Source organism: Myxocyprinus asiaticus, chromosome 11, assembly GCF_019703515.2.
Source record: "Myxocyprinus asiaticus isolate MX2 ecotype Aquarium Trade chromosome 11, UBuf_Myxa_2, whole genome shotgun sequence".
NCBI lineage: Eukaryota > Metazoa > Chordata > Actinopteri > Cypriniformes > Catostomidae > Myxocyprinus > Myxocyprinus asiaticus.
In genome coordinates this window covers 36,054,384-36,080,329 of record NC_059354.1, presented here as the reverse complement: position 1 = coordinate 36,080,329, position 25,946 = coordinate 36,054,384, and the positions used below count along the sequence as shown (strand labels likewise).

Genomic DNA, 25,946 nt, shown 5'->3' with positions numbered 1-25,946 from the left:
TTTAAAAATTTTGTGATTTCACATTCATTACTGTTTGCTAGTGAAACTGGCTCAGGGTAGAATACATTTTGCATGACATTTTGCTTGCTTGAGGGTGCTTGCAGGGTGCTACTTTGATTCAATAACAATTGTGAGAAGTAAGGAGAAAGGGAACATTTACACTTGGAGTAAAGACTGGAGAAATGCTTTGAGTCCAAGAGTTAATAGTTAAGGGGATAGTTAATATTGGTCAAAGAATGCTTTTTTAAAGCATTATATATGTGAATCTTCCAACTTGACAGCTGTTTCCAAGGAAAACTGGATCTGGATTTGCATGATGGAGATAGAAGGAGAGTCAGGTCTACATGCACAGAAAAATGGAATTGTGCAGCACCCAGACCCCATCAAACCCCCGCCAAACAATACAGAGGAAGGTGAGAGTAAAGACATGAGTATGCTATGGGAACAACATGACATCTTATACAGTGATGTCCGAAAATCTGAGAACACAAATCAAAATGCTTCCATTTTGCATTTTTCTCATGTAATACATTTTTTTCAGAATAAATGTAGTTATCAGCAGAACAATTTGAGTGAACAATTCAACTTGTGCTTCAGTGGAAGCAAGACAATCCTTTTGTTTGAGTTAACATTGTCATTCATTGTCACAAATTTGTTTACATTTTATTAGTGACCAAGAGTGTATAATGATTTGACTGTTTTAATTATTTTTTTTCATAATACATCACGTTTTCTTTGTTTTGTTTTTTTTAGTGCATGTTTGTCAAGCAAATACTTTTGAATTGCAATAACATTGTTACTTACTGGTACACTTTTCAGAGGATCTTGAGAGTAAACACATGCAGGAGGAGGCACTGAAAAGGCGCAATGCCTGGGAGTCCAGTGTCTTCTATTCCCTTGGCAAGGAGACCTTTTTCTTCACTGGGCAGGAGATCAGTATCCGAGAATCGCTTGACTCTTTTGGTGCTGTCATCTGGCCAGGCGTGAGAACTGACAGAAATCTGTCTGTCATTAAATATTGACTTAATGGATTCTTGGAGTTATATGAAAATAAAGGGAGTTTCTTTGTCCTATGTATATATCACATGTGTATGCATGTGTGCACGCAGGCTGTGGCTCTCTGTCGGTACTTGGAGAAGAACCGGAAACAGGTTAACCTGCTGGATAAAGCAGTGCTGGAACTGGGAGCGGGAACAGGATTGGTGTCCATAGTAGCAAGTTTACTGGGTAGGTATGTGCACAAGTGGATGTAAAGGCTGAAAACCAACACTTCACACTTAAACCAAGAGTCATAACTTCTAAGAAACAGTAGAAGAATTGTTGAATAGAAGTGTTAATATCTGTTGAGAGCAGATCTAATGATCGCTAACAGTGTTTATTTTAAAGTCAACATGAAATGCCTTTCACAACAAAATTTAACTTACGTTAAAGTGGTGCATTTCCAAGTAAAAAAAAAAAGGATATTCAACAAGATAAAATGTAAGACAGGACTTGATATTTGCCATTGGGAAATGACTGGATTGTGAAAAGTAGGAGTTGCACATAGGAGTTGTTTGAAATGTAAAAAGGATTAGTGACATCAGCCAAAAAGATGTTTAGAGGCAGAGTGAGTTACTACATTTTGATGAGAGATTACAAAAAAATTTTTTTTATTATTATTTGGGATAACATGTACTGGTGAGTTGTGCATTAAAAAAAAACTAATTAGGTAAATTTAGATTTTATGTTCACTTCTCCAGTAATTACTTATTTGACTTATTTTTGCTGATAAATGCGCGCTTACCTATAGATGGTATGATGGTCTTTCCGTCCTATGTAACATCAAGGTGCCTGGGTAACAGCCACAGATCTGCCTGATGTCCTGAACAACCTGAACTTTAACCTTTCCCGCAACACACGGGGCCGCTGCAGGTACACACCTCAGGTGGCAGCTCTGGCGTGGGGTCAGGATGTGAAACGCAACTTTCCTAGCTCTGTCTACCATTACGACTATGTGCTGTGTGCAGATGTGGTCTATCATCACAACTTTGTAGAAGATCTACTGAACACCATGGAATACTTCTGCAAGCCAGGCACCACCCTACTATGGGCAAACAAGGTCAGATTCAGTGTCCATAAGTGGAAAGTGCACACTAAAGTATAGGGTGGCGCTATATTGCAAAAAAGAGTTTACGCTTAAAACGTTAAAGTCCCCAGATACACAAGTCAGGCATATGAGGTATAATTTGAAAGCTTAGAATCTGAACTTTCATAGAATACCATCACTTTGGTATTTGTGACATAAAATAACAAAATAAGGCCTAAAAACATTTCCATCGCAAATTAGCACCCCCTAGAGGCAATGAGGTAAAAATATTAATATGAATATAAAAGTCTTACACATAGCACTTAAATAGACAAGTCATATATCAATTGAAAGCTCTCATTCTTAGGAATGTGACTATATTATATTTGTTGCGCTAATACCACAGTTTGAAAGATTTTCAAAAGAATCACAAAGTGAAATATGATATATGAAAGACATTAAAAAAACAAATGTCTTTTTTATACGGCAATCATTGCTGCTGTAAGCCCCAAGTAGCCAAAAACGTTATATCTGCTTTTACCTTAGGCAGTTAATAAAAAAAATAAAAAATAAAAAAAATAAAAGCCATTTGTGGCGCTAGGGAAGGACTGAGAGTTGAAGGAGAGAGATTCACTAAACGGTGAATGTAGCCAACTATGCCACCTAGGTCCTTGGGTGAGAGTCCCTAGGTGGCATAGTTGGCTACATTCACCGTTTAGTGAATCTCTCTTCTTCAGCTCTCAGTCCCCGCCCCCTCCCCTCCCCTCCCCTCCCCTCGTGTCACACATTGTTTTACTTTTCTGGTAGCTTGCTTGGCTGAATAATTCAGTTATATCTTTGATGTCCAGAACAAAATATCCCTTCCAGCAGGAAAAGCCTGATAAACAAATAACCATAAAAAATATTTGATCAACTATTGATAAAATGTTATATAGTATCACAAAGGATCTCTGCTTTCTAATGACACCTAGATTGAGCTTCTAATCTACTCATAGCCCTTTTCCACCATCATGGTTCGGGTGCGGGTTCCTGGGCCGGTGCAAATTCTCGAACTCTTCCACTCATTTCCATCACAGAAAAGGCCGTTCCGGGGCCAAAAACCTGGTTCCACACCGGCCCCAAAAGCTTGCTGGTCTCTACGCAGGAACCGATTACATCAGGGGATGGAGGGCAAGATAATGTTTCATCACCATGGTAAAGTTTTCCAAACAACAACAGTAGGAGTACTTCTTCACTCCATAACAATAAAAAAAACCACAAAATTATCAGACATCAAAAGCATTCAGGTAACACAATGAAAAAAGTGCTCTATTTGCGAAATGGTATTTACGAAGATCCGAGATAAACTAGAGAGATCGCAAAGAAGAAAAAAAATACTATGAGAATGAAGATACAGCACGAAATGATACTCGCCGCCTTCAATCAGACAATTGACCAAATCATAAACAAACTGAAAAACACTTAAGGGAGTACAGGGACCATAAGAAGGACATAAGCAAAAGCGACAGTGGACGGAGCAATGTTTTGGACTCGGACACCGACCAGCCTGCTAACTAACTGGGGCATTGAATTCAGCCAGTAACACTCGTGATAAATAGTGAATCGCCGTTGTCCTCTGCAGCTTATAAGTTGTTATATTTGCCAACTTTGTTAGCTTTTCTTACACTGCTGTCATCTTATTTTGTACATTGTTTTGTTCTGTAAGCGGATTTTTGACCAGCTACTCACTAAGTTTGGAAGATCGCAGCTATCTGTTAAGTAAAATGGTGGGATTCTCAATCAATAATATTATATACTATGGCAAAAATCCAAATATAACCATCTGCTACACCAATGTTAATAATGATTCCACTGTAATAGTTCACAGAACTTAGTTAATTAAGCCACAGTTCATACGATATAATGTAATTACATTACCTGTTGTCTTTAGCGTAGATGTCGTCAATCTTGTTGAGCAATGTAATAACGATGGATTGCATTAATCCGTTTAAATATGTCCTCAAAAACAAGAGTAAAAGCTGTATACAAACACACTGTGACGCACCATGTTTATGTTTGGGGTAGTCATGTGACACTACCACATAGACAGTAACCCGTTACGTCACCGTTCGGCTCCTAGGTCAGTGGAAAAGCATGGCCGGTTTACGATAGGCTCCAGATTGCCCCAGTCGTGAACCAGCAGAGCACAGACTTGGCACAAGAACCATCACAATTTTGGTGGAAAAGGGCTATCAGAGGCAGAGTTATTCAATTAAACATTGAGGGTGGTGCATGCACTGAAAACTTAACAGAATGTCTATGGACAAGAACATCTGTGAGGGCTGAAATGTGTTAGAGAGCCACCTACATTTCAGATCTGTGTATTGTGATGGACTTACTTTTTCCAAGTACTTGTTGCCATCTAGTGGAATTAAATAAAACTCTTCAAAGTGAGAGAGAGTGAACAGAACCAGAATGACATGATTACAAAGTTAGGACAACAACTTTTTATTATTTATTTATTTTTTTACTTTGTTCATCATGTGAATGTTTGCTGGCCATGGTCCTTGACTAAGTTTAGGCTTCTCATGAATTTAAAACCCTTCTGATCTAAGGCCTATGCTTAAAGAATGAGTAGGTGTGTCCAAACTTTTGACTGGTAGTGTATAATTCCTGTTGTCTGTCAATGTTCCATTTCCAATAGGTGAGATTTGAGTCTGACCTGCGTTTCATTGAAAACTTCAAAAACATCTTTAACACCACACTGCTTGAAGACATCCCGCAAGAGGAGTTAAGGATCTACCAGGCCACTGCAAGGAACTGAGTGCAAATGAGTGATGAGGAGAAAGAACCAACAACATAAAATCGTAAAAATGCACACGGCTACATGATTGTCCATTAAATGGGTCCAGCCATCCCATAACTGAATGGAAAGTGCTCTACCTGTGGGTCAGGGTGCAGAATTACATGTAACGATGTAAACTTACTGCAGGGCTGTACCATTCCTAACACAGGATCCCAAATGCACAAAACAGGGGATCCCACATGTATTCATTTTTCAAGTTTAATAACTTTCGAAAACTGTTATTTTAAATAACATAAACAATACTTGCATTAAAATGTCAAATGTACAGTGTAAGCAAGCATTTATATTGTTATTATTAAACCAATTTTTGCAACATGGTTTATGCAAAATGTTTTCTTTTTCTCTAGACTTAAACTACTACAGCCACCTGCTATGAATAAACTTTACTGAAAAATATTTTAACAAGGCAGATCCAGCCTCAGGGATAGTGTAGCTTTGAAACTGACAAATCCATGGGGAAGGTCACCCAAGGGATGAGGCAGCTTGTTTATAGCTTTTAAAAACAGCATAAAAAAAGAAATGCAAGGAGAGAGATAGTACTGAAAGGGGGTTGACTCTGGGTTGGAAAGAAAAAAAGTGTGTTGTGATGACTAGAAATACAAAAATGTGATTTATACCATTCTCTAAATTTGCAGACACCTCTGGTATAGTGAGCTAAAACAATCTATTCAGCTGTTTAACATTGTGGACAGTTTGGGGATGTACAGTAACAAAACTGGGCTCATGTACTAATTAAAACCAACAACACTAAAACAATACTTAACAGTCATTGCATAAATGTTGCCCCCCGTGGGGAAAAAAAAAAAAAAATTACAGCATTACTACAAATCAGTTTCATGGAGTATCAAAACTGAAGTATTGGTACCAATCTTGGTCTCTAAAAATGGTACTGTTTCCCTATCAAATAGCTCAAGTCTACTGCAACATTTTGCACAAGGGAACATGCCTGGAAGAGATCAGACTTGTTTACATCATTGATTAATGAACAAATCAAATATCTCTTATATGACAAAACAAAATGTCCAGAGATTTGCATGCAGTTCAATGGGGGAATATTGCAATAAAGTGCATTATCTCGTTAATAAAATATTTTACAGCAGAGCAGAAGAAATATTACATTGACTTTTAAAATGTTAATGTTTTCCATGATTCCTCCAGGACTAGAAAGCACAACTTTAACATTCCCTGATATTTTTAGGTTGTCCATGACTATGGGACAAACTGTATATCTTATCACTATTTTTTTCTCTCTCTCTTTTTTATTTTTTTGTTCAAAATTTTAGTCACCTTTTTACAGTTCCCTTAAATGGTCATGAGATGTGAAATTTTTTAGATGTCCAAATAAATCCAGTTTTAAAACGGTGTTAGTTGGAATATAGCAAGTCACAACGGACACTTCTGTAACAGATCACCTGCCTGAATGCAAATCTAGTCAAACAAGGCAAATATATAAAATAAAGTTTATTGAAATGAGTAGTATTACATTAGTGTTGCAAATAAACACACCAAAATTGAGTTCTTAAAACATTCTATATATTTAAATTTGAAACTTATATTAGATTACAGAAAAGATACTTCGAGGAGTCAGTACAAGGATTCGGTTTTGTTTTTTAAAGGAAATTTTCAAAGGGAAGTCCAGAGAGACCTAAAGTCCATTTCTTTTTAATACATAACAATAATCTTACACGCTCCAAGATATTACTGACGTGGAGAGGACACTAGAAACTAATCTTCAGAAGATTTGAGACCATGTGATTAAGAAACAAAGCATTTCATTTTCCTAAGGTACTGGAAGTTTCTCTGATGTCCTCCGGTGTCTCTAGGACAAGATGGCCTACGAAGCTCCAAAACCAAAAGACAAGAAACAAATAAAATGACTGACTTCTCAGAGTCCTCCAAAAAAGCAATGCTCTGCAGAACGCCGAGGAGCCAAACACACAAGGGAGGAGAATCTACAAAAAAAGCCTGCAAGAAATCATCAGGTCAGCATTCAAAAAGAGTCCACACATCCAAAAACCTGCCCCATATGGGGCAAAAAATAGCAGCCAGCTTTGTAGGTTCTTCGATTCACAAGTCTGCAGGGCAGAAGCCATCCCGAATCATCAGAATGCAAATCAAGCCAGCACGTTCAAAAACAAACTCATCATTCAAACAAAGAAGATAACTATTTCACACAGAGATCACATAACATTTTCCAACAGCACACAACTGTATGCAAGAGGGCTTTTCTTCAGGAGGGAAAGTTTCAGAGCAGATAACGTCCAGCTGGAGTGCTACAACAGGGCCAAGAGTGTTGCCTCTTAACTTCAGCAACGTCCTTCAGCTGAAAACTATGCTATCCAGCAGGAAATAAACTGCGAGTTGCAGAAGAGTAACAAGAAGTGTGGTTGATCAATCCTCCTGGACATGGCAGCTGGAAGAACTTGCACGATGGACAGGCTTAGTCTTCGTCGTCGTTTTCGTCAAATTCTTCGTCGTCGTCATCATCCTCACCCATGTAGGAGACAGGGGTCTCGACCCGAGAGCCGCTGTAGTGAGAGTCATTAGAACTAGAGGCCATTGTGCCATCTGCCCCCCCGTCGCTGTCAAAGAAAAGGGAGGAGAAAGGAGGATGACAAACAAGAATCAGAGAAGGATCATTTTGACACATGTAAAGCCCTTCTTCAATATTTAATCATGCTGAACACATAGGCCATTAACTCCCTTGAAGGAACTGTTTACCCAAAAATTAATATTCTGTCAACATTTTCTCAGCACCATGTGTTTTCCAAACCTGTATGATTTTTTTTTCACCCGTGGAACACCAAAGGAAAAGCTCTTGTCACTCGATCCACACAATTAGATGTTGACAGACAGTGGATTTTGCCGATACCGAAAACTAAGGTGTTGGAAAAGGCAAATAACTGATTAATTGGCCGATAGTTTTTAAAATCTGTTTATTACATGTTAAAAAGACACTTAGTCTTTCTTTACTGTTAAGTGCACAGACAGAGGCTGCAAGAGTCCAAAATAAGAAAAATCCTAGATGCATGTTACCAGTTCAATAACCAGAAAAAATGTGTAAATGGAAAGGACTTTTCATTATAAACAAGTCCTAAATACAACAGGGACTCTTATTTTGAAATGTCTGTGCTTCCAGTTCACAGTCATGAACTCTTACATTAATCTACACTGTATTACACCAAAACACCATACATTGTTATAAGGGCTAATAAATACTGTATGAGCAGTAATTAACAGTAGGTCATCATTCATCAATAGTAAATCATCAGCGATCGCTTTTCAATTGTCATGCGTGAATTAGTCCATAAACAGTGACGGTCACAGAGTCTTGGCTGTGTTACAATTCTCTATATGTAAATATTTACCACATTCAGCTTTTTGTAGCCTATATATATATTCACTAGATGAAGGGTTTTGGCCACAGAGAAACACTGAGGAATAAAAAAAAAAAAAAAAGAAAAAGAAAAAAAGCAAAGACTGGCACAGATATATCGGTTTTACCGATTCATCGGTCAACCTCTCCATACAATGAAAGTGAATGGGGACAGATTCTGTCAAGCTCCTTAGAGGACAGGACAGGATTTTGTTTTTCTGAAATAGTTTTGCTTGCCTTTGAAATAAGTTTTGTGTGCCCTCGCAAAATCTACCATAGTTTTACTTCAGTAGCCGTATTTTAACCATGATTTTCGTAGTGAAACCATTCTAATACAGGAAAATGAAAACAATGGTAATAAAATCATAATTTAGTACTTACTATGGTTTAAGTACAAATGCCATGGATAAAATATGGTATTTGTAGTAAAACAATAGTAACCACAAGATTCATCTGTAGTAAAACAATGGTTACTCTATACAGTATACTGTTTTAAAGGTGTCATGAATTGGATTTTTATTTAATTTTATAATGTTCTTTGAGGTCCACTTACAATGTTAGTGTGATTTTTTCATTAAAAGTAGCCATAATTTAGGAATAACTGGTCATTTTCTACCCAGTTTTTGTGCCTCTGTTTCAAATGCTCCATTTTTTGGGGCGTGTGTTCTTGAAGACTTCAGTGTAAATGCCCACTGCTGTGACTGGGTAACATCTTTGCATGTGGATAAGTGTAAATGTCCCCGCCATTACACGCGTGTGGGGTTGTTTTGAAAACTTCAGATGGTTGAAGAAAAAAAAAAAAAAAAAAAAAAAAAAAAAAGACAACCAGAGGAATTCATCCATACATGTTTGAGCCAGAGTCTGATCCCGAATTTGAAGAAAATTAACCCCCTCCACAAACACCACGGATACTGCAGTCTGTGACAGTGTGGTAAGTAATCACTGTAATTTACTTGTCTATTTGTGTAATAGGTATTACTTTTATTGTTGTTTAAACCAAGACACGACACAACGGTGAGTATCTTGTTACATAGTTGGGGAATTTTCCAACGGTGAAACATTTCCGTGTTTTATAAATGCTGAGTAACGCATGGTAGTACCAAATAAATTGTAAATAAATGGTGCTATCACATTTATAACTGTGAAAGGATATACTTACTGTGCAACATGTAAACGTATACAGGATACATTCACTGGTGTTTGTCGCACTGTCGTTCGTCATATAATCATCTTTCATAATATATTCAGTGTAGTGACAAAAGCATACGTTTTCGTTACGAGTCATGTTTTCATTAAAAAGGAAAGAGATTGTCTAAATATATTGATAGCAATACTCTTTAGGTGCATCTGTGGCAATTGTGCCATCATGCCAAAAGAACAAGAAAATATATGCTGCTTAGTGATCCCTGTGCATTAAAACTAATACACGAGCATCTAAAATCACTAGGATCAAATCAAATACTCAGTATACATCTAACAGTCTGTAACATATGAAGCAAAACTATTAACATTGATACTCACACTTGTTTGTTGCGACATCACTGTCGGGTCCAATATAGTTGGCACCGCATAAACTTTTAATTTAAGTCTCTCTGCAAAGCCTGCTTCGAACTGTGTCTTGTTTGTGAAAGAATCATCGGCAAAATGAAGCGAGCAAACAAACAAACATGTTCTTACTGATGCGATCAGGGACTTCATTAAAAATAAACGTCACCCACTCTCTTAATGTTGGGATCCTTGCAAAGCAAATGCAAGAGATAATCTCACTGCTCTACTCAAATGGCAAGACCAGTGGGCGGGTCAAGCAGTGTCGATGATAAAGTAGGCATTGATCTGTTTATGCAGAGGCTGGCCTGTGCTGATGTAACACCTTACTATGACATATTAGTGAGGAGGAAGTAGAGAACCAGTCATTATGGCACCTTGGTTTCAATAAAACCTTTTTTGGACTAATGAAGAAGTTTTCGGTTCTGAAATTTACAGTATGTTTTTATAGTGCTATGAACTCTTGTTAAGATATCATGGTAAGTTTGATTTTCCAGTTCATGACCACTTTAAACCCATGGTTTCCACGAAAAACTATGGTTACTTCTCATAGTTACTACAATACTACAATTGTAAAACCAATGGTTTCTACCAAATACTGTGGCTCCTACAGTCTAAAAGTACAACTATAGTAAAACCATGGTACATTTATTCAAAGGAAATGCAAAACTATAAAGTAACTATGAAGCAAACATGTTTTGTTTTTTTAACGGCAAACAAAACGTATTACTAGGGAACGCAAACAATTGCGAGGGAACGGAAAACAATACTGTGAGGGCACGCAGAAAGGTTTCAGAAAAGGGGGGCTCAGTAGAAAGCAACTATATGTCTTAAGACTTAGAATATAGCACATAAGTGTTTTATGACACTATGTCATTTTTGGAGCTTGAATGTGTCAGTCTCCATTCGCGATTACTGTATGAAACAGAGCCTAAAATCTCCTTATTTGTTGCATTAAAGAGAGATTATACAAGTCTGGAACAATGAGTTTCTGATGAATTATTCCCTTAAATACAAAAGCCAGACCAGTAAACCTTCAGTTTGTAAAATATGAACCTCAAGAGATTATAGCAATGGCATTCCCCCACATTAAAATGAAGACAAATCAAAAGTTAAGAAATATCAACAAAACTTAACAGAAGAGCTTCATTTCACATCATTAGAGAGGTGCAACACCTTACTGAAACATTCAGTCATACTTTTTTCAACTCAACTAGCCTTTGGAAAATCACTTAGGAATGTCAAAACGACCCAGCTAACATGACATGGTCAAACAATGGACAGTGGTTGGTGTATTGTGCAGGTATATCTGGGAACTATCATCATCTATCTTGATTTAATAGCTACTCTCTGTACCCATTTCATTAATGAACAACCCAAAAATGTGCAACAGAAACTCACCTTCCAATATGATAGCGGCCTCCGTTAGCAGATGGCGCCCCTGTCATGTAGACACTACTAATGGGCCCCTGTGCCATCTCTGCATGCAAAAAAATAAAGCAAGCCTTTTCAGTTAGTTCAGTACACTATTACAAATCATCTGTATCCAACAAAATATAAATACAGAAATATTTAATACAGATTTATGCTGACATCACTCCTCTGTGCAAGTTGGTGGAAAAAAAAGAAGCAAAAACACAACAGCAAGTTAACCTAACTGCTGCATTTAGCAATCAACCTCTCCCAGGCAACACAGCATGTTTACATGCACAGTAATATGCTGATAACTATCAAAACACAGCTCATACAGGGCCTGGGTAGCTCAGTGGTAAAGATGCTGGCTACCACCCCTGGAGTTCGCTAGTTCGAATCCCAGGGCGTGCTGAGTGACTCCAGCCAGGTCTCCTAAGCAACCAAATTGGCCCGGTTGCTAGGGTTGCTAGAGTCACATGGGGTAACCTCCTCGTGGTTGCTATACTGTAGTTCGTTCTCAGTGGGGCGCATGGTGAGTTGAGCATGGATGCCGCAGTGGATGGCGTGAAGCCTACACACGTGCTATGTCTCTGTGGCAACACGCTCAACAAGCCACATGATAAGATACACGGGTTGGCAGTCTCAGACGCGGAGGCAGCTGGGATTCGTCCTCCGCCACCCGGATTGAGGCGAATCACTATGCGACCACAAGGCCTTAAAAGCGCATTGGGAATTGGGCATTCCAAATTGGGTGAAAAATGTAAAAAAAAAAAAAAAGACAAACATAAACCCGCGTTTTCATGTGACTTTAAGGATGGTTTTTACTTCTGCGTTGAACCTATGCTTTAGGCTCTGCGTAGTGCCAACATGGTGGTTTGCATTTATAGTTGTGTGTTGGTGAGTTTGTGTCGTTCTGTGAGTACACAGTCAAAGTGCTAGTATATTGATAAAAAAAAATGCCTACATTTCGTAAATAAACAAAAGCAATGTAATTTATGGATTCATTCAAGTATTTATTCTTTATAGCATTAAAACAAATTCAGCAAAGTATGTGAACATGTTGAGATCTAGGTACATATTTTTTATTACTGTCTGCTACGCAGAGAAAAATAAATAAATCAGGCATAAACTGTTTGCTTGCTCAACAGTAGTCGCTTAAATAACAATAAATACACATTTTTAGCATACTTTGATGCTGTGTGTTAGAAAAAAATAAAATAAAAATCATATTAATGAATTACTTGCTTGACCAATAAAAAATGGGTTACATTTTAAAGCTTGGCAGCTGGACTTTACAATGCATATACAGTGGTGTGAAAAAGTGTTTGCCCCCTTCCTGATTTCTTTTTTTTTTTTGCATGTTTGTCACACTTAAATGTTTCAGATCATCAAACAAGTTTAAATATTAGTCAAAGATAACACAAGTAAACACAAAATGCAGTTTTTAAATGAAGGTTGTTATTATTAAGGGAAAACAAAATCAAAACCTACAAGGCCCTGTGTGAAAAAGTGTTTGCCCCACCTGTTTAAACATAACTGTGGTTTATCACACCTGAGTTCAATTTCTCTAGCCACACCCAGGCCTGATTACTGCCACACCTGTTCTCAATCAAGAAATCACTTAAATAGGACCTGCCTGACAAAGTGAAGTAGACCAAAAGATCTTCAAAAGCTAGACATCATGCCGAGATCCAAAGAAATTCAGGAACAAATGAGAAAGAAAGTAATTTAGATCTATCAGTCTGGAAAAGGTTATAAAGCCATTTCTAAAGCTTTGGGACTCCAGAGAACCACAGTGAGAGCCATTATCCACAAATGGCGAAAACATGGAACAGTGGTGAACCTTCCCATGAGTGGCCGGCCGACCAAAATTACCCCAAGAGCGCAGCGACGACTCATCCAAGAGGTCACAAAAGACCCCACAACAACATCCAAAGAACTGCAGGCCTCACTTGCCTCAGTTAAGGTCAGTGTTCATGACTCCACCATAAGAAAGAGACTGGGCAAAAATGGCCTGCATGGCAGAGTTCCAAGACGAAAACCACTGCTGAGCAAAAAGAACATTAAGGCTCGTCTCATTTTTGCCAGAAAACATCTTGATGATCCCAAAGACTTTTGGGAAAATACTCAGTGGACTGACGGACAAAAGTTGAACTTTTTGGAAGGCGTGTGTCCCATTACATCTGGCATAAAAGTAACACCGCAAAAAGAACATCATACCAACAGTAAAATATGGTGGAGGTAGTGTGATGGTCTGGGGCTGTTTTGCTGCTTCAGAACCTGGAAGACTTGCTGTGATAAATGGAACCATGAATTCTGCTGTCTACCAAAAAATCCTGAAGGAGAATGTCCGGCCATCTGTTCGTGACCTCAAGCTGAAGCGAACTTGGGTTCTGCAGCAGGACAATGATCCAAAACACACCAGCAAGACCACCTCTGAATGGCTGAAGAAAAACAAAATGAAGACTTTGGAGTGGCCTTGTCAAAGTCCTGACCTGAATCCTATTGAGATGCTGTGACACGACCTTAAAAAGGCAGTTCATGCTCGAAAACCGTCCAATGTGGCTGAATTACAACAATTCTGCAAAGATGAGTGGGCCAAAATTCCTCCACAGCATTGTAAAGACTCATTGCAAGTTATCGCAAACGCTTGATTGCAGTTGTTGCTGCTTAGGGTGGCCCAACCAGTTATTAGGTTTAGGGGGCAATCACTTTTTCACACAGGACCATGTAGGTTTGGATTTTGTTTTCCCTTAATAATAACAACCTTCATTTAAAAACTGCATTTTGTGTTTACTTGTGTTATCTTTGACTAATATTTAAACTTGTTTGATGATCTGAAACATTTAAGTGTGACAAACATGCAAAAAAATAAGAAATCAGGAAGGGGGCAAACACTTTTTCACACCACTGTAGTTGATAACCAAACAGGTGCTTTATAATATTCTGACAAATTAGAAGTGTTCCATTTTCATAACTTATGAAATATTACTGACTGTACAGCATACTGTCAAACATACAGTCAAAACATCATACAGATCAAAAAGGTCTCGAGTAGAACACAACAAATATTGTTTCACTCACATACCAAATATATATTCAGTAAAAGCCCTGAGAAGAAAGCACAGAGTTTATAAGTTATAAAAAATGTGTCTTTGTGTCACATTTACACTTGTAACTTTATGAAACATCAACCGGATATTAAAAAAACAGCAGATATTCCTGATTAAAAAGAGCCCAAATACAATGAGATACGATGCATAGATCTTAAAATAATCTTGGCGAAATGCAACGCTACCTCAGATCTCCTTTATTATCCTGGGGGATGGTCTCTGGTTACAAAGCGGACCAATTACACCTATTGAGGTCCACATTTACGCAACACGTAGTAAAATTTTTGGAAAGGTGGACATCAGGCTACAGCAAAGGTGACGCAGTAAACGCCATAGCCTATGGCGTAGGTTTGATGCAGAAGTATAATTTGGCCTTTATTCTCTGCTTTTTGTCAAAACAAGCAGGTGTGTGCACAACACTTGTGCACATTGGATAAGTCGGTAAACGTTTTTACTTACCACGGTCACCTTTGGCCTGCTTACTGGGGGTTTAAAGACATTTTGGCATGATTTTATTGTAAAAAAAGAAAAATAAATAATGAGTTCATGCAAGTTTTTCTAATGACAATCTGTTGAGATATGCAGTGCTGTTCTACAAGTTACATTATTAAAGAGATCTGCTTTTTGTTGTCAATGTCAATTTAAGATATAAAATACCTTTATACTGAATCCTATAAGTTTAAGTGAGGCAACTGCATCGTATTGTATCGAGAAATTTGTGTTTCATTACATGTCTACTTAATAGCATATTAGATTTTGCTGTGGTATTGAAACTGTCATCAAGAATTACTGGTATTGATATTAACTACTGTAATTTTACTGTCGTGCCACCCCTAGTATATATCATTTCAGTACTTTCTTAACTTGTACTTTATGCATCAAACACTTGCTTTAGGATTGTGGATAGTGCAGTACTTTACCAGGAGTTCGATGATTAAATGATATTTTAAAAACAAAGTCACAGTGACTTGTGGCTTTTACAGAAGAATATACTATTGCATAAAGGAATAGTTCACCCAAAAATTACAATTCTCTCATCATTTACTCAACCATAAGCTGCCTCAAACTAGTATGACTTACTTTCTTCTGCAGAACACAAAAATATTTTCATAAATGTATGATGTGTTTAGAAATGTGTGACGCGCCTACACACGCGTTATACCTACGCTCTGCGCATGCGTCAAGGGCAAGGAGTGCAATCGAGCTTCTCTCCTGAACACAGCAAAGACACTGCAGATGGCAAAATTTATAGCAAAAAAGAAGTTACAATTTGGTATGTTTCTTACTCAAAACTGACTGTATCGCTTCAGAAGTCACATGGATTAGCTTTATGCTGCCTTTATGTGCTTTTTGGAGCTTGAAAATTTTGGACCAATTGACATGCATTGTATGGATTTAAACACATCATACATCTATGAAAATATCTTCGTTTGTGTTTTATTTTTTACCCAAAATTATGTTTGGACTATTTCTTTATCCTCTAAGCTGATGGCAAGTATGTCTAGAGTGATTTATAAGTACTTGCAAAAATTTTGAATGGCACTAACCGGTGACGTAGGGCTCCAGTGCTTTGGGCACCAAGCTCCTGGCAGTCTTCAGGTCCTCAGCAGAGCACTTTCCCACTTCGAGACCACAGGCCATGCCCATGCGCTTCAAAACCTCGATGTCATCGTGAATCTCAAACATACTGTCGAAGTTGAAGAGGTACTCAAACCTGTCCAGAAATAGAGGATAGGCAATCAGAAAGCGAGTGGGGAGCAGGCTGACTGTTTGATATTCAAGTCATGCAAAATTTTGTCTCTAGTCAGTGAATGGCTTATTTCATGGTTTGGCTTTGATCATACTTGTCATTAGAGATGCTGCAGTCAATGACTGTTTTCTTGCTGGTGTTGACAATAATAAATGGCAGGTGAATGACTGAGTTGGCAGGTGGAGGCCTTTTATTCTGTTGTTCTCTCTGGCGGTTCCGCTGTACAAGGTTCTTAAAGGCAATTTGCTGTAGTCGAAACAATGCATTAACTTTCAAAACACTTGTATAAAACAATTCTTACAAAATAAAGGGCGAATTCTTACCTGTAAAATGAGTTCTTGGAGTTGCGACTGTTTCTGTTTGATTCTCTCCAAACGTCTTTGCCTCTCCACCTTTAATATAGTATGTACTCAGTTTAAGCTGGTTGCACTACTAAAATGCTTGGTCTAAAAGGATATCTCCAAACATCCAGTGAAATACTGGACCAGATACCCACCTCAAGGTTCTGACACTCCTGAGCAGAGTTTGTGGGCAGGCCGATCCATTTGATCTCCTTTTTCTCTTTGGATATGATGTTCATGGCCATCAGCACATTGAGTGCATCGTACACACGCCGTCGAATGTTCTTCTGGTCATACACATGCTGAAAAGTGACAAGCAGGGCAATTAAAGCACTATCTATTCTCATATAAACAAGTCGTTTCAGAGCAAATGCATAAATTTTGACAAATATCGAATATCATATCTCCCAGCCATATTGGTGTATGCTCTGCAAGTTCAGACTGGAGAACACTGGTATGCAACGATGCAAAGATGTTTAGGAGCTGCACTTCTTCTGCATCAATTACAAAGCTCCGGATCAATGTCTGGCCAGAGGAAGTGGCTTACCGCATCATTAGGAGAGATGAGATTATCACCAGAGCTGAACTCAGCCACAAGCTCATCTGCAACCTCATTGTAGGTTGTGACGCCCTTTCGCTGGACCTTCTCACAAACCTTCATTGAGAAATGCCGGAGGCCTTTCCCGTTCTTCTCCCCTTTCTTACCCCTCTTTCTAAAGAAAAGGAGAACCAATACCAAATTATTGTACAATATTTATCATATTACAATGGCTCTGATCCAAAATAATGAATTGCTGAAGTTTTGTAGGGATTTACTACAGTACTGTAGTTGTAACATGGTACAGTTATGGTAACAGATGGTAATACCACGGTACGGAACGATTACCATATTCATGGACAGTAATCCACGCCATTTGCACTCCAAAGTACTTCAAAGAATACTGTGGTTTTATCATGGTACATGCAAAAGGTTAAGTTTAAAAAAACAAAAACAAAAAAAGACAAAACAAACACACAACACCTTCCATAAAGTGGAGAAAAAGTACTTGTTTCCACTGAATCCATGTTTGAAAGAGACCACAATGTGTCATTACAGGTTGTAAAGTAGTCTGCTGAAGTCAGGCTTACCCTGAGGACCATGGAGAGGCTTCTGATGGTTGACTCTGGGTGATAAACTGAGAGCTGGGTGTGTGTGGGCTGTTCATTAGGATCACATTTGATCCACTTGGCCTTTGAGGTGTGCTAATGACCTGTTATAGAGAGATGCTGGGGTTTAGAAGACAATACGGCAGGCAGCAAGAAAGTAAATTAAGCAAATGGTATTACGTTGAATTGCTTATTAGAGGAATAGTTCATCCAAAATTGAAATCTCATAATTTACTCACCCTCATGCCATCCCAGATGTGTATGACTTATTTTATTCTGCAGAACACAAACAAAGATTTTTAGAAGACTATCTCAGCTCTATTGGTCCATACAAGTTAAGTGAACAGTCACCAAAACTTTAAAGCCCCAAAAAAGCACAAAAAGGCAGCTTAAAAGTAATCCATAAGACTCCAATATATTAATCAACATCTTCCGGGTGAGAACAGACCAAAATGTAACTCCTTTTTCAATGTACATCTTGCCATTGCAGTCTCTTGACCTGATCATGATTTCAGAATTACATAATAATTACATACATTTGTGATTGAGCTTGAAATCATGATTGCCAAGGAGACCGCTGATTTCAAGATTTATAATGAAAAAGGAGTTATATTTTGGTCTGTTCTCAGCCAAAACTGATAGGATCGCTTCAAAAGACATGGATAAAACCAATGGTGTCTTAATGGATTACTTTTTTGCTGTCTTTACATGGTTTTTCGAGCTTCAAAGTTTTAGTCACTATTTTTTTTGCATTATATGGACCTACAGAGATGAGATATTCTTCAAAAAATCTTTTTGCTCAGCAGAAGAAAGAAAGTCATACACATCTGGGATGGCATGAGGGTGAGTAAACAATGAGAGAATTTTTGAGTGAACTTTTCCTTTAATATTTTTTATTTTAAGGAAGGTGAACATATTCAACAAGGACAAATGCAAGCTGTAGTGTTTCAATTCAAATCCACTTCGTTTTTTTTGAAGGCCAACCAGAAAGAAAAAAAAAAAAAAAAAAAAAAAACAATTTACAAAACCGATTTAAGCCACATTTATATGTGGTTTAAAATAGGGCTGGGCAATATGTCTTAAATAATATCACGATATTTTTCAGCCTATTTAAGATATTCGATATGCATCTCGATAATTATGTATTTGCTCTAAAATGGCTCAAGTGTTTTTTTGTTTTATCAGAGGAACCATCATCTCATCCAAACTGCCATTGTAGCCAAGTAGATTCAATATTTTAAAGACATGAAATAAAAATCTATTTAAAAATAATTAGTAAATAAACAATTTTATTTTAGACACCTTGTAAATAAACACAAGGGAGAATGAAATTCAATAATTTTAATTGATATACACTTTATATTTATATTTCATATACAATGATACATAGTAACTTAATAAAAAGCATTATTTACCTTCAAATGTTTTTATTATTACATTTTTTTGTGAATGAACAAGGTGTGCAAACTACAAAGCTACTTCACTGACATATTTTTGAAAACCCAGTTGAACATTGCATAATACTATATTACTGTGGGACGCGTCATGTTTATAATATAATACTGAATTATCATGATTATTCTGATTATTAGATTTGCGTTATACAAAAGTTAAATATTTCTGTCCTGTTTACTTCACCTTCACCTGGAGCTGTTATTTTGACACTAAAAGAGCTGTAGTATTATTTCAACTTCACAAGCTTTTATTTTGACACAGAAAAGGCAATGTGTATTTGACATTTTACAAAGTTCCGTATTTCCTGTCCGGTCATATCCCATTTCTGGAAACATGTAGTTCAAGTGTTTAACAACATCAAAGAGCTGCAGTTTGACCTAGATCCTTGTCTCTTGTTGCTCAATGATGATCCCTCTTTATAAGTTCACATTAGTTCAGAGAAGGCTGTTAATGTCTGGTTTCACTGCTGCTGAAAAACAATATTACAGCAATGGTTTACACTGGACACTGATATTAAAAGATCTTGGTTGCTCTCATTTTATAACATAGTTTGTTTGGAATGCAGCTCTTCAAGGATCAATGGTGCTAGAATACATACTAACACCTATTGGAGTAATATAGCCCAAGCTTTAAAAGGATGTGTCAACCTACGTGATAATCTGCTGCCATGGTTTATTCGTCTGTTCCTTTTAATTTTCCCTGTAGCATTACTTACTGTACTTATGGGGGGGGGGGGGGTTTCGTATTATTTTTGTTGTACATTTGCTGTTACTCTAGCACTGTAATTAATTATCATTATTTCAAATAAAAATTATAATCACAAAAAAAAAGGTTCTGCATTACCTAAAACGCTGTAATCTCCAACTTTTCTGTTATTCTGTACTGCATTTTTAGATTTGTATAATAACATGTAGCGGTTGCTAATGTTTGGAACTGCGCGAATGCTTGAACCTGCATTACTTTGATTTCATAATGCACCTGAACTGATCTGAGAGCGCTGCCATGCGAGTGCACACAGATCAGTGCGTCACCGGTTTGTTCTAAATCACACAGAGACCATGTTGATCTGTCTTTAAATCACAGCCTTTTGCGGATTAATCACATATGACCAACTAGCCATTTTTATGTTATTTTGATTAATTGTGCAGCCCTGAAGGATCGTGGAATTAGTCTACTGATGCGCTCTTCATGAAACCTAATGGCCAAATGAAAGCACATTAAAATCATCGTGATATTCACAATATTGGTCAAGTTTACATTGTCAGCTAAATTATCTCGATTACATCGTTAATATTCGATATATCACCCAGCCCTAGTTTAAAATACAACAAAAATCAAAGTTATGGAAATCTGTTTAAACTTTCAGATTGGAATTAGTCATTTTAAAGCCCATAGTATACTTCGGTTAGATGTGAACGCAAGTGTATTCGGCATCAGCAGTGCTCGAGCACTGAACGTGTGTGACTCGATTTTTCTAACCATGCATGCGCCTGGAATTATTTGCATTAATTAGTGTGTCCACAAGTTAGCAACACTCAGTTGAGCCATTGCTGTCACAAAGAAGCGCTAGAAGATGTAATGCTGCTAAACATCAGGAGACGAAGGTAGACACAACAGAAGTGGATGTATAATGGCGGCCAAAAGTTTGGAATAATGTACAGATTTTGCTCTTATGGAAAGAAATTGGTACTTTTATTCACCAAAGTGGCATTCAACTGATCACAAAGTATAGTAAGGACATTAATAAGAACTTCTTAAACTACTTCAAAGAGTTCTCATCAAAAAATCCTCCACGTGCAGCAATGACAGCTTTGCAGATCTTTCGCATTCTTGCTGTCAGTTTGTCCAGATACTCAGCTGATATTTCACCCCACTCTTCCTGTAGCACTTGCCATAGATGTGGCTGTCTCTTCGGGTACTTCTCACGCACCTTACAGTCTAGCTGATCCCACAAAAGCTCTATAGGGTTAAGATCCATAACACTCTTTTCCAATTATCTGTCGTCCAATGTCTGTGTTTCTTTGCCCACTCTAACCTTTTCTTTTTGTTTTCTGTTTCAAAGGAGGCTTTTACTTTGCCATTCTTCCCGTAAGGCCTGCACCCCTGAGTCTTCTCTTTACTGTTATACATGAAACTGGTGTTGAGCGAGCAGAATTCAATGAAGCTGTCAGCTGAGGACATGTGAGGCGTCTATTTCTCAAACTAGAGACTCTGATATACTTACCATCTTGTTTAGTTGTACATCTGGCCTTCCACATCTCTTTCTGTCCTTGTTAGAGCCAGTTGTCCTTTGTCTTTGAAGACTGTAGTGTACACCTTTGTATGAAATCTTCAGTTTTTTTGGCAATTTCAAGCATTGTATAGCCTTCTTTCCTCAAAACAATGATTGAGTGATGAGTTTCTAGAGAAAGTTGTTTCTTTTTTGCCATTTTTGACCTAATACTGACCTTAAGACATGCCAGTCTATTGCATAACGTGGCAACTCAAAAACAAACACAAAGACAATGTTAAGCTTCATTCAACAAACCAAATAGCTTTCAACTGTGTTTGATATAATGGCAAGTGATTTTCTAGTACCAAATTAGCAATTTAGCATGATTACTCAAGGATGAGGTGTTGGAGTGATGGCTGCTGGAAATGGGGCCTGTCTAGATTTGATCAAAAATGACTTTTTTTCAAATAGTGATGGTGCTTTTTTTTACATCAGTAATGTCCTGACTATACTTTGTAAACATCTGAATGCCACTTTAGTGAATTAAAGTACCAATTTCCTTCTGAAACAGCAAAATCTGTACATTATTCCAAACTTTTGTCTGCCAGTGAACACATCAAGAACATGTGTGTGAGGAGTTCAGGAGACACCTGCATCTGTATAACTCAAGTCTGAAGGAATATAAATTCATCTTTATGGGTCTAAAGTCCTCAAGAAAAATAGTTCAGTATCTCCGTCAAAGGCCTGTGTACACAGACGTCAAGTGTTCGTGTCAAAACCGAAGTATACTTGGGGCTTAAGCAGTATTTTGTTTTGAGTAACAGTAACAAAAAACAACTGACAGCTGTCAATAGATAAAACATTTTCTATTTTCAATTACTGTAGTACATTATAAGAAAATACTGTGAAAATAAGTACTCATTTCAGAAATGATGTACAATTTTCCATTATTTATGTAAATATTGCTGTTATATTAGCCAACTTGCTCTCTAGATATTGTATCAGCTACTACACAACATGATCACTCTGTGCAACACTTACCAAATGTGGCGCAATGTTCACGTTGGAAGGGCCCAATGTTTTTGGCAACAGCTGTTTTCCTACTGCCACTGACTGTGGATGCACCGTTACTAAAGACAGCACACCTGCAGAGGCAGTATTCACAGAATTCAGAACTGTATCACAAGGTCAAGCAGGTGCTTTGTAAAGCATTACTGTAAGATCAAACATCCTTGAGCATTGCTTATATTCACATATACAGCTGCTGATGCCATACACTTGCAATGAAGGCAGGAACCTTGCAAATTGTAGCCTGTTTAATTAACTTTATAATGTGCTAAACCACGTGACAACTACACACAAAGCTTGTATTCATTTAGACGACTGGACAACTGTGGAACGGTTCAGAAACTCCAAATGCTCTGCTTACCTTTGCCAGGGCTCAAGTTCTGATCAATGAAAACCTTCAGCTCCCCATTGGCCTCAATCAAACCAGCCTGTGGAGAACAGCATGACCATCGACTTGCACTTTATTTTCATTCAATTACATCTAATCAACTTTGAGAATACTCACATCTTTGGCCATGATTCCTGGGGCTGAGGAGCAGATGCTTGGTCTAGCTGAAAAACCTGAGCCAAATTTCCACAGCAAAATGTCTCTGTAACAGAAACAAATGAAAACTTGTTTGGCACAATCCCAGAGGATGCTTGAAGAGTGTAACCAAGGTTACTACACAAATCTTTGTTTCAAAAGTTCCATTTGCAGCAACCACCAGAGGCCACACTATCTTTTTACAAAGAAACAAGTAATTTCTGGAGGTTTTTTTTTTTTTTTTTTTTAATCAAGACCAGAATCTCCCGTAGTTCTGGCAGCTTTGGCTGGTCTCTACAGTACGCCTAAGGTTTTCCACAAACTGTCAAAGGTTTACAATCGTGCAAAGGCACACGTTTTACTGATGGTCCTTGCAAACAGTGCGAAAAATGTAACTTTGGTTGCATGACTGAAAACCTAGTAAGCTGCCCAGGCAAGATTTCCAAGTATCACAGGTGGGTTATTCTCACAAAACCTGTCAAGAAAATGTCTGGGTCATATTTTTCTTAAATCAAAAGAGAAAAATAGAAAATTACATTTGCTGTCTAGGTGGGCAGCTCAGTAGTTTTTGAGACACAGCCCCAGTTGATGAAATCGAGGCCCGCCGATTTGGTTGCAGCACTCCGCCAGTTTATATTACCAGACAAAGAGTCGTATCTTTCCATCTCTGATACAGAAAATGTCCCACGCGTGCATTCAAAAAACATTGCAAACTTATATATATATATATATATATAAAATTAAAAAAAATTAAAAAAAAAAAAAAACGTCGATATGCAACAGTTCCTGTCGTTTTAAATAACTTTTTTCTGCAAAAGCAAATGGCCCTTAATTACAGAATTAATTCTGGACCAATTCCCTACGTTTTTATAAGCATGTAAACATTTAAAGCAGAATGATGCGGTTAGATCGGTTTTATTAGTTTGTGGCGGGTCTGTATTTTTGCTTCAAGCACAATGCACACAATCGGACCTGTGTGTACTAGAATAAAGCGTGTTAGCCCAGTTAGCTAGCTGCCTTTCAAACACGTTTTGTAGCGAAACCCTTAAATGCGATCAAAACGTGCCCGTCTTGTCTAAATGAGACCAGATCACGTATTATGCACGTGCACGCGTCGTTTTGAGAACGGATCAGACTTCATGGCCATTAGGAAATTAAGTGTGTAAACTTTCCTCTGAACTTACAGACCTGAATATCCCTTCTTAGGTGCCGTTTTTGTTGGCATAGCCAGTTAGCAAGAGGACAGAGGAAGAGGAGGTCTGAACCCCATATCTCAAACAGGAAACAAAGACAAATCAAATAATGTCAATAATAAAAATCCATATGCTATGAATGATCACGATGCGTCTTCGACGTGCATGCACTTCGGTGCTGTTTGGTTGGAAGATCATGGCACATTCATAAAACCCAAAATGGATGCGGATGTTATAAGCATGCACAAAATGCATGGTAGCTGTTGTCGATGGCAGGGATTAAAATGATGCGTATATTTGATCACGAGCCTTTGCACTTGAATTTAAATAATGTAAAACTTAACGTGATATATAAAAACGGATCTCGTTTTACATAGTAAAACAGCTGACACTATTCTGCGTGTGACCAGAATCTTTAACTTCATCAAAACTTATCTTTTAGACGACTGAAAATAGTTTCAAAGATGTGGAATAACCCTTTACTAACTGATCAGAAGTAATCAAACAAGTATAAATGGTTTTGGTTTAATGCCTGGCAGCCATTTTACATGGAAGCTAAAGCAAAGCCAACATGCAGTGATGCTTTACTAGCCTGCTAGCTCAAGTGACAGCTCCTTATCACTACCTAAACTAGATATTATATCATTCATAAACCGTTAACGGTTATGCAATATTAACAACGGCGCTTTTATTTTGCAAAGTATTTCAAGCATATTTTTAGGAGGAAATGGACTAAAGCTGTTCAAAGCTAGCAACCCTGTGATCTCGGGTGAGCTAACTTCCACTCAAATCGAGGTCATCTCAAGAGCTTCAAAATGACCAATCTGCAATCTACATTATTGAGATAATGATTGTTTACTACATGTCCAGTATTTCTTACCGTCGTGGTCGTGCTTTTGCGTGTATTAGCCAACAATCCGTGAAGATCAGTGAGGATTTACCATCATCACACTGCACTGACAGATACACTTGACAAGGGTTAGCTTGCTAGCTAACACAAGCCTTTTGGGACAGTCAATTTCAATCTTTCACATAAATGACAATTAATCCGGATTGATGGCTAACGGACTAACGATTATAGATTACAGATCTATAATCAGATAAAGATCCACATTGAGGTTATTGTCCAGTCTGCTGGTAAACACACTTAAAACATTTGTCAAAATATCTCTCCATTTACAATCGCAGATGACTGGCGGTTCTTTTATAGATGAATGCATTTTAGATACAGAGAATAGTAGCTTATGCTGAATCCGTGGGCTGAAACCCCCCCCCCCACCCCCGGTCTCACTTACGGTCGATTGCATCCGCGTCCTTGCGTCCGCCTTCAACTGTCTACAGCTGAATGAACAGGATCGCAGACAGTAGAAATTGCTCCCTCTCTGGTTCTGAAAAACTGAGCTTGGCGGTGTCTACGCCACGAGAAATCCGATTGGATGGCAATGCGCATGACGTCGTAAAAGCGTGGTGTGGAAGACACGCCCATATTAGAATCTGATTGGACGGTGCTGCACAGTGCGTCGTGTCGAGATTTTCTCATTGGTTAATTTCACTGGATCCCTCCCGCACTACGTGTGGGGGAGGAGCGTGCGTAAGAATGGAACGTAAATAATAAACTGGAAAACACAAATCAATAAAGGCTCATATACAAAATATGCTTACAAAGACCTAATAACTTTTGATCAGCACGGCCAAATACTTTTTTTAATTAAAGATACTCGATGTTAGCAGCATTCACAAGTTTAGTAACCACTCTTAGAGAAAGGCTTTCAGTGTCTTATAGGCACTGCAATGACATACCAGTGAAACAGAAAACAAAAATCAAACAAATTAGGAATTAAATACATATTTACAAGGAAAACAGAGGGGTTTATGAAGTAAAAGCAGCTCAGATTAGCCAA

General features: G+C 37.9%; 2 protein-coding genes across 7 annotated transcripts; one reads left to right on the top strand and one right to left on the bottom strand.

Annotated features, from left to right (window-relative positions):
• The first annotated feature begins 316 nt into the window (after window positions 1-316).
• LOC127448520 (protein-lysine methyltransferase METTL21C-like) lies at window positions 317-6,207 on the top strand. The gene is made up of 5 exons (XM_051711138.1): window positions 317-413; window positions 820-983; window positions 1,110-1,227; window positions 1,827-2,098; window positions 4,749-6,207. Exons 1-5 carry the CDS (start codon window positions 317-319, stop codon window positions 4,866-4,868), a joined length of 771 nt encoding a protein of 256 aa, XP_051567098.1. The 3' UTR covers window positions 4,869-6,207.
• A 149-nt stretch (window positions 6,208-6,356) lies between these two features.
• On the bottom strand, window positions 6,357-25,466 carry LOC127448505 (transcription factor Dp-1-like). Of its 6 annotated transcripts, none has more exons than XR_007898538.1 (14): window positions 25,341-25,466; window positions 22,835-22,919; window positions 22,691-22,757; window positions 22,303-22,406; window positions 21,274-21,417; window positions 17,577-17,698; window positions 16,996-17,161; window positions 16,604-16,750; window positions 16,431-16,499; window positions 16,202-16,353; window positions 15,905-16,071; window positions 11,233-11,311; window positions 7,684-7,788; window positions 7,405-7,492 (listed from the first exon to the last, which is right to left on the bottom strand). XR_007898538.1 is itself a non-coding variant. In XM_051711105.1 (13 exons), the coding sequence occupies exons 2-13, from the start codon at window positions 22,844-22,846 to the stop codon at window positions 7,351-7,353; spliced, it is 1,371 nt and encodes a 456-aa protein (XP_051567065.1). In that variant the 5' UTR covers window positions 22,847-22,919; window positions 25,341-25,466; the 3' UTR covers window positions 6,357-7,350. The 6 variants fall into 6 exon arrangements, 4 of the variants coding, with proteins under 4 accessions (XP_051567065.1, XP_051567067.1, XP_051567066.1 ...); XR_007898539.1 differs by lacking the exon at window positions 7,684-7,788 and adding an exon at window positions 15,524-15,587 and having other exon boundaries at window positions 7,436-7,492; XM_051711105.1 differs by lacking the exon at window positions 7,684-7,788 and having other exon boundaries at window positions 6,357-7,492.
• Window positions 25,467-25,946: the final 480 nt, after the last annotated feature.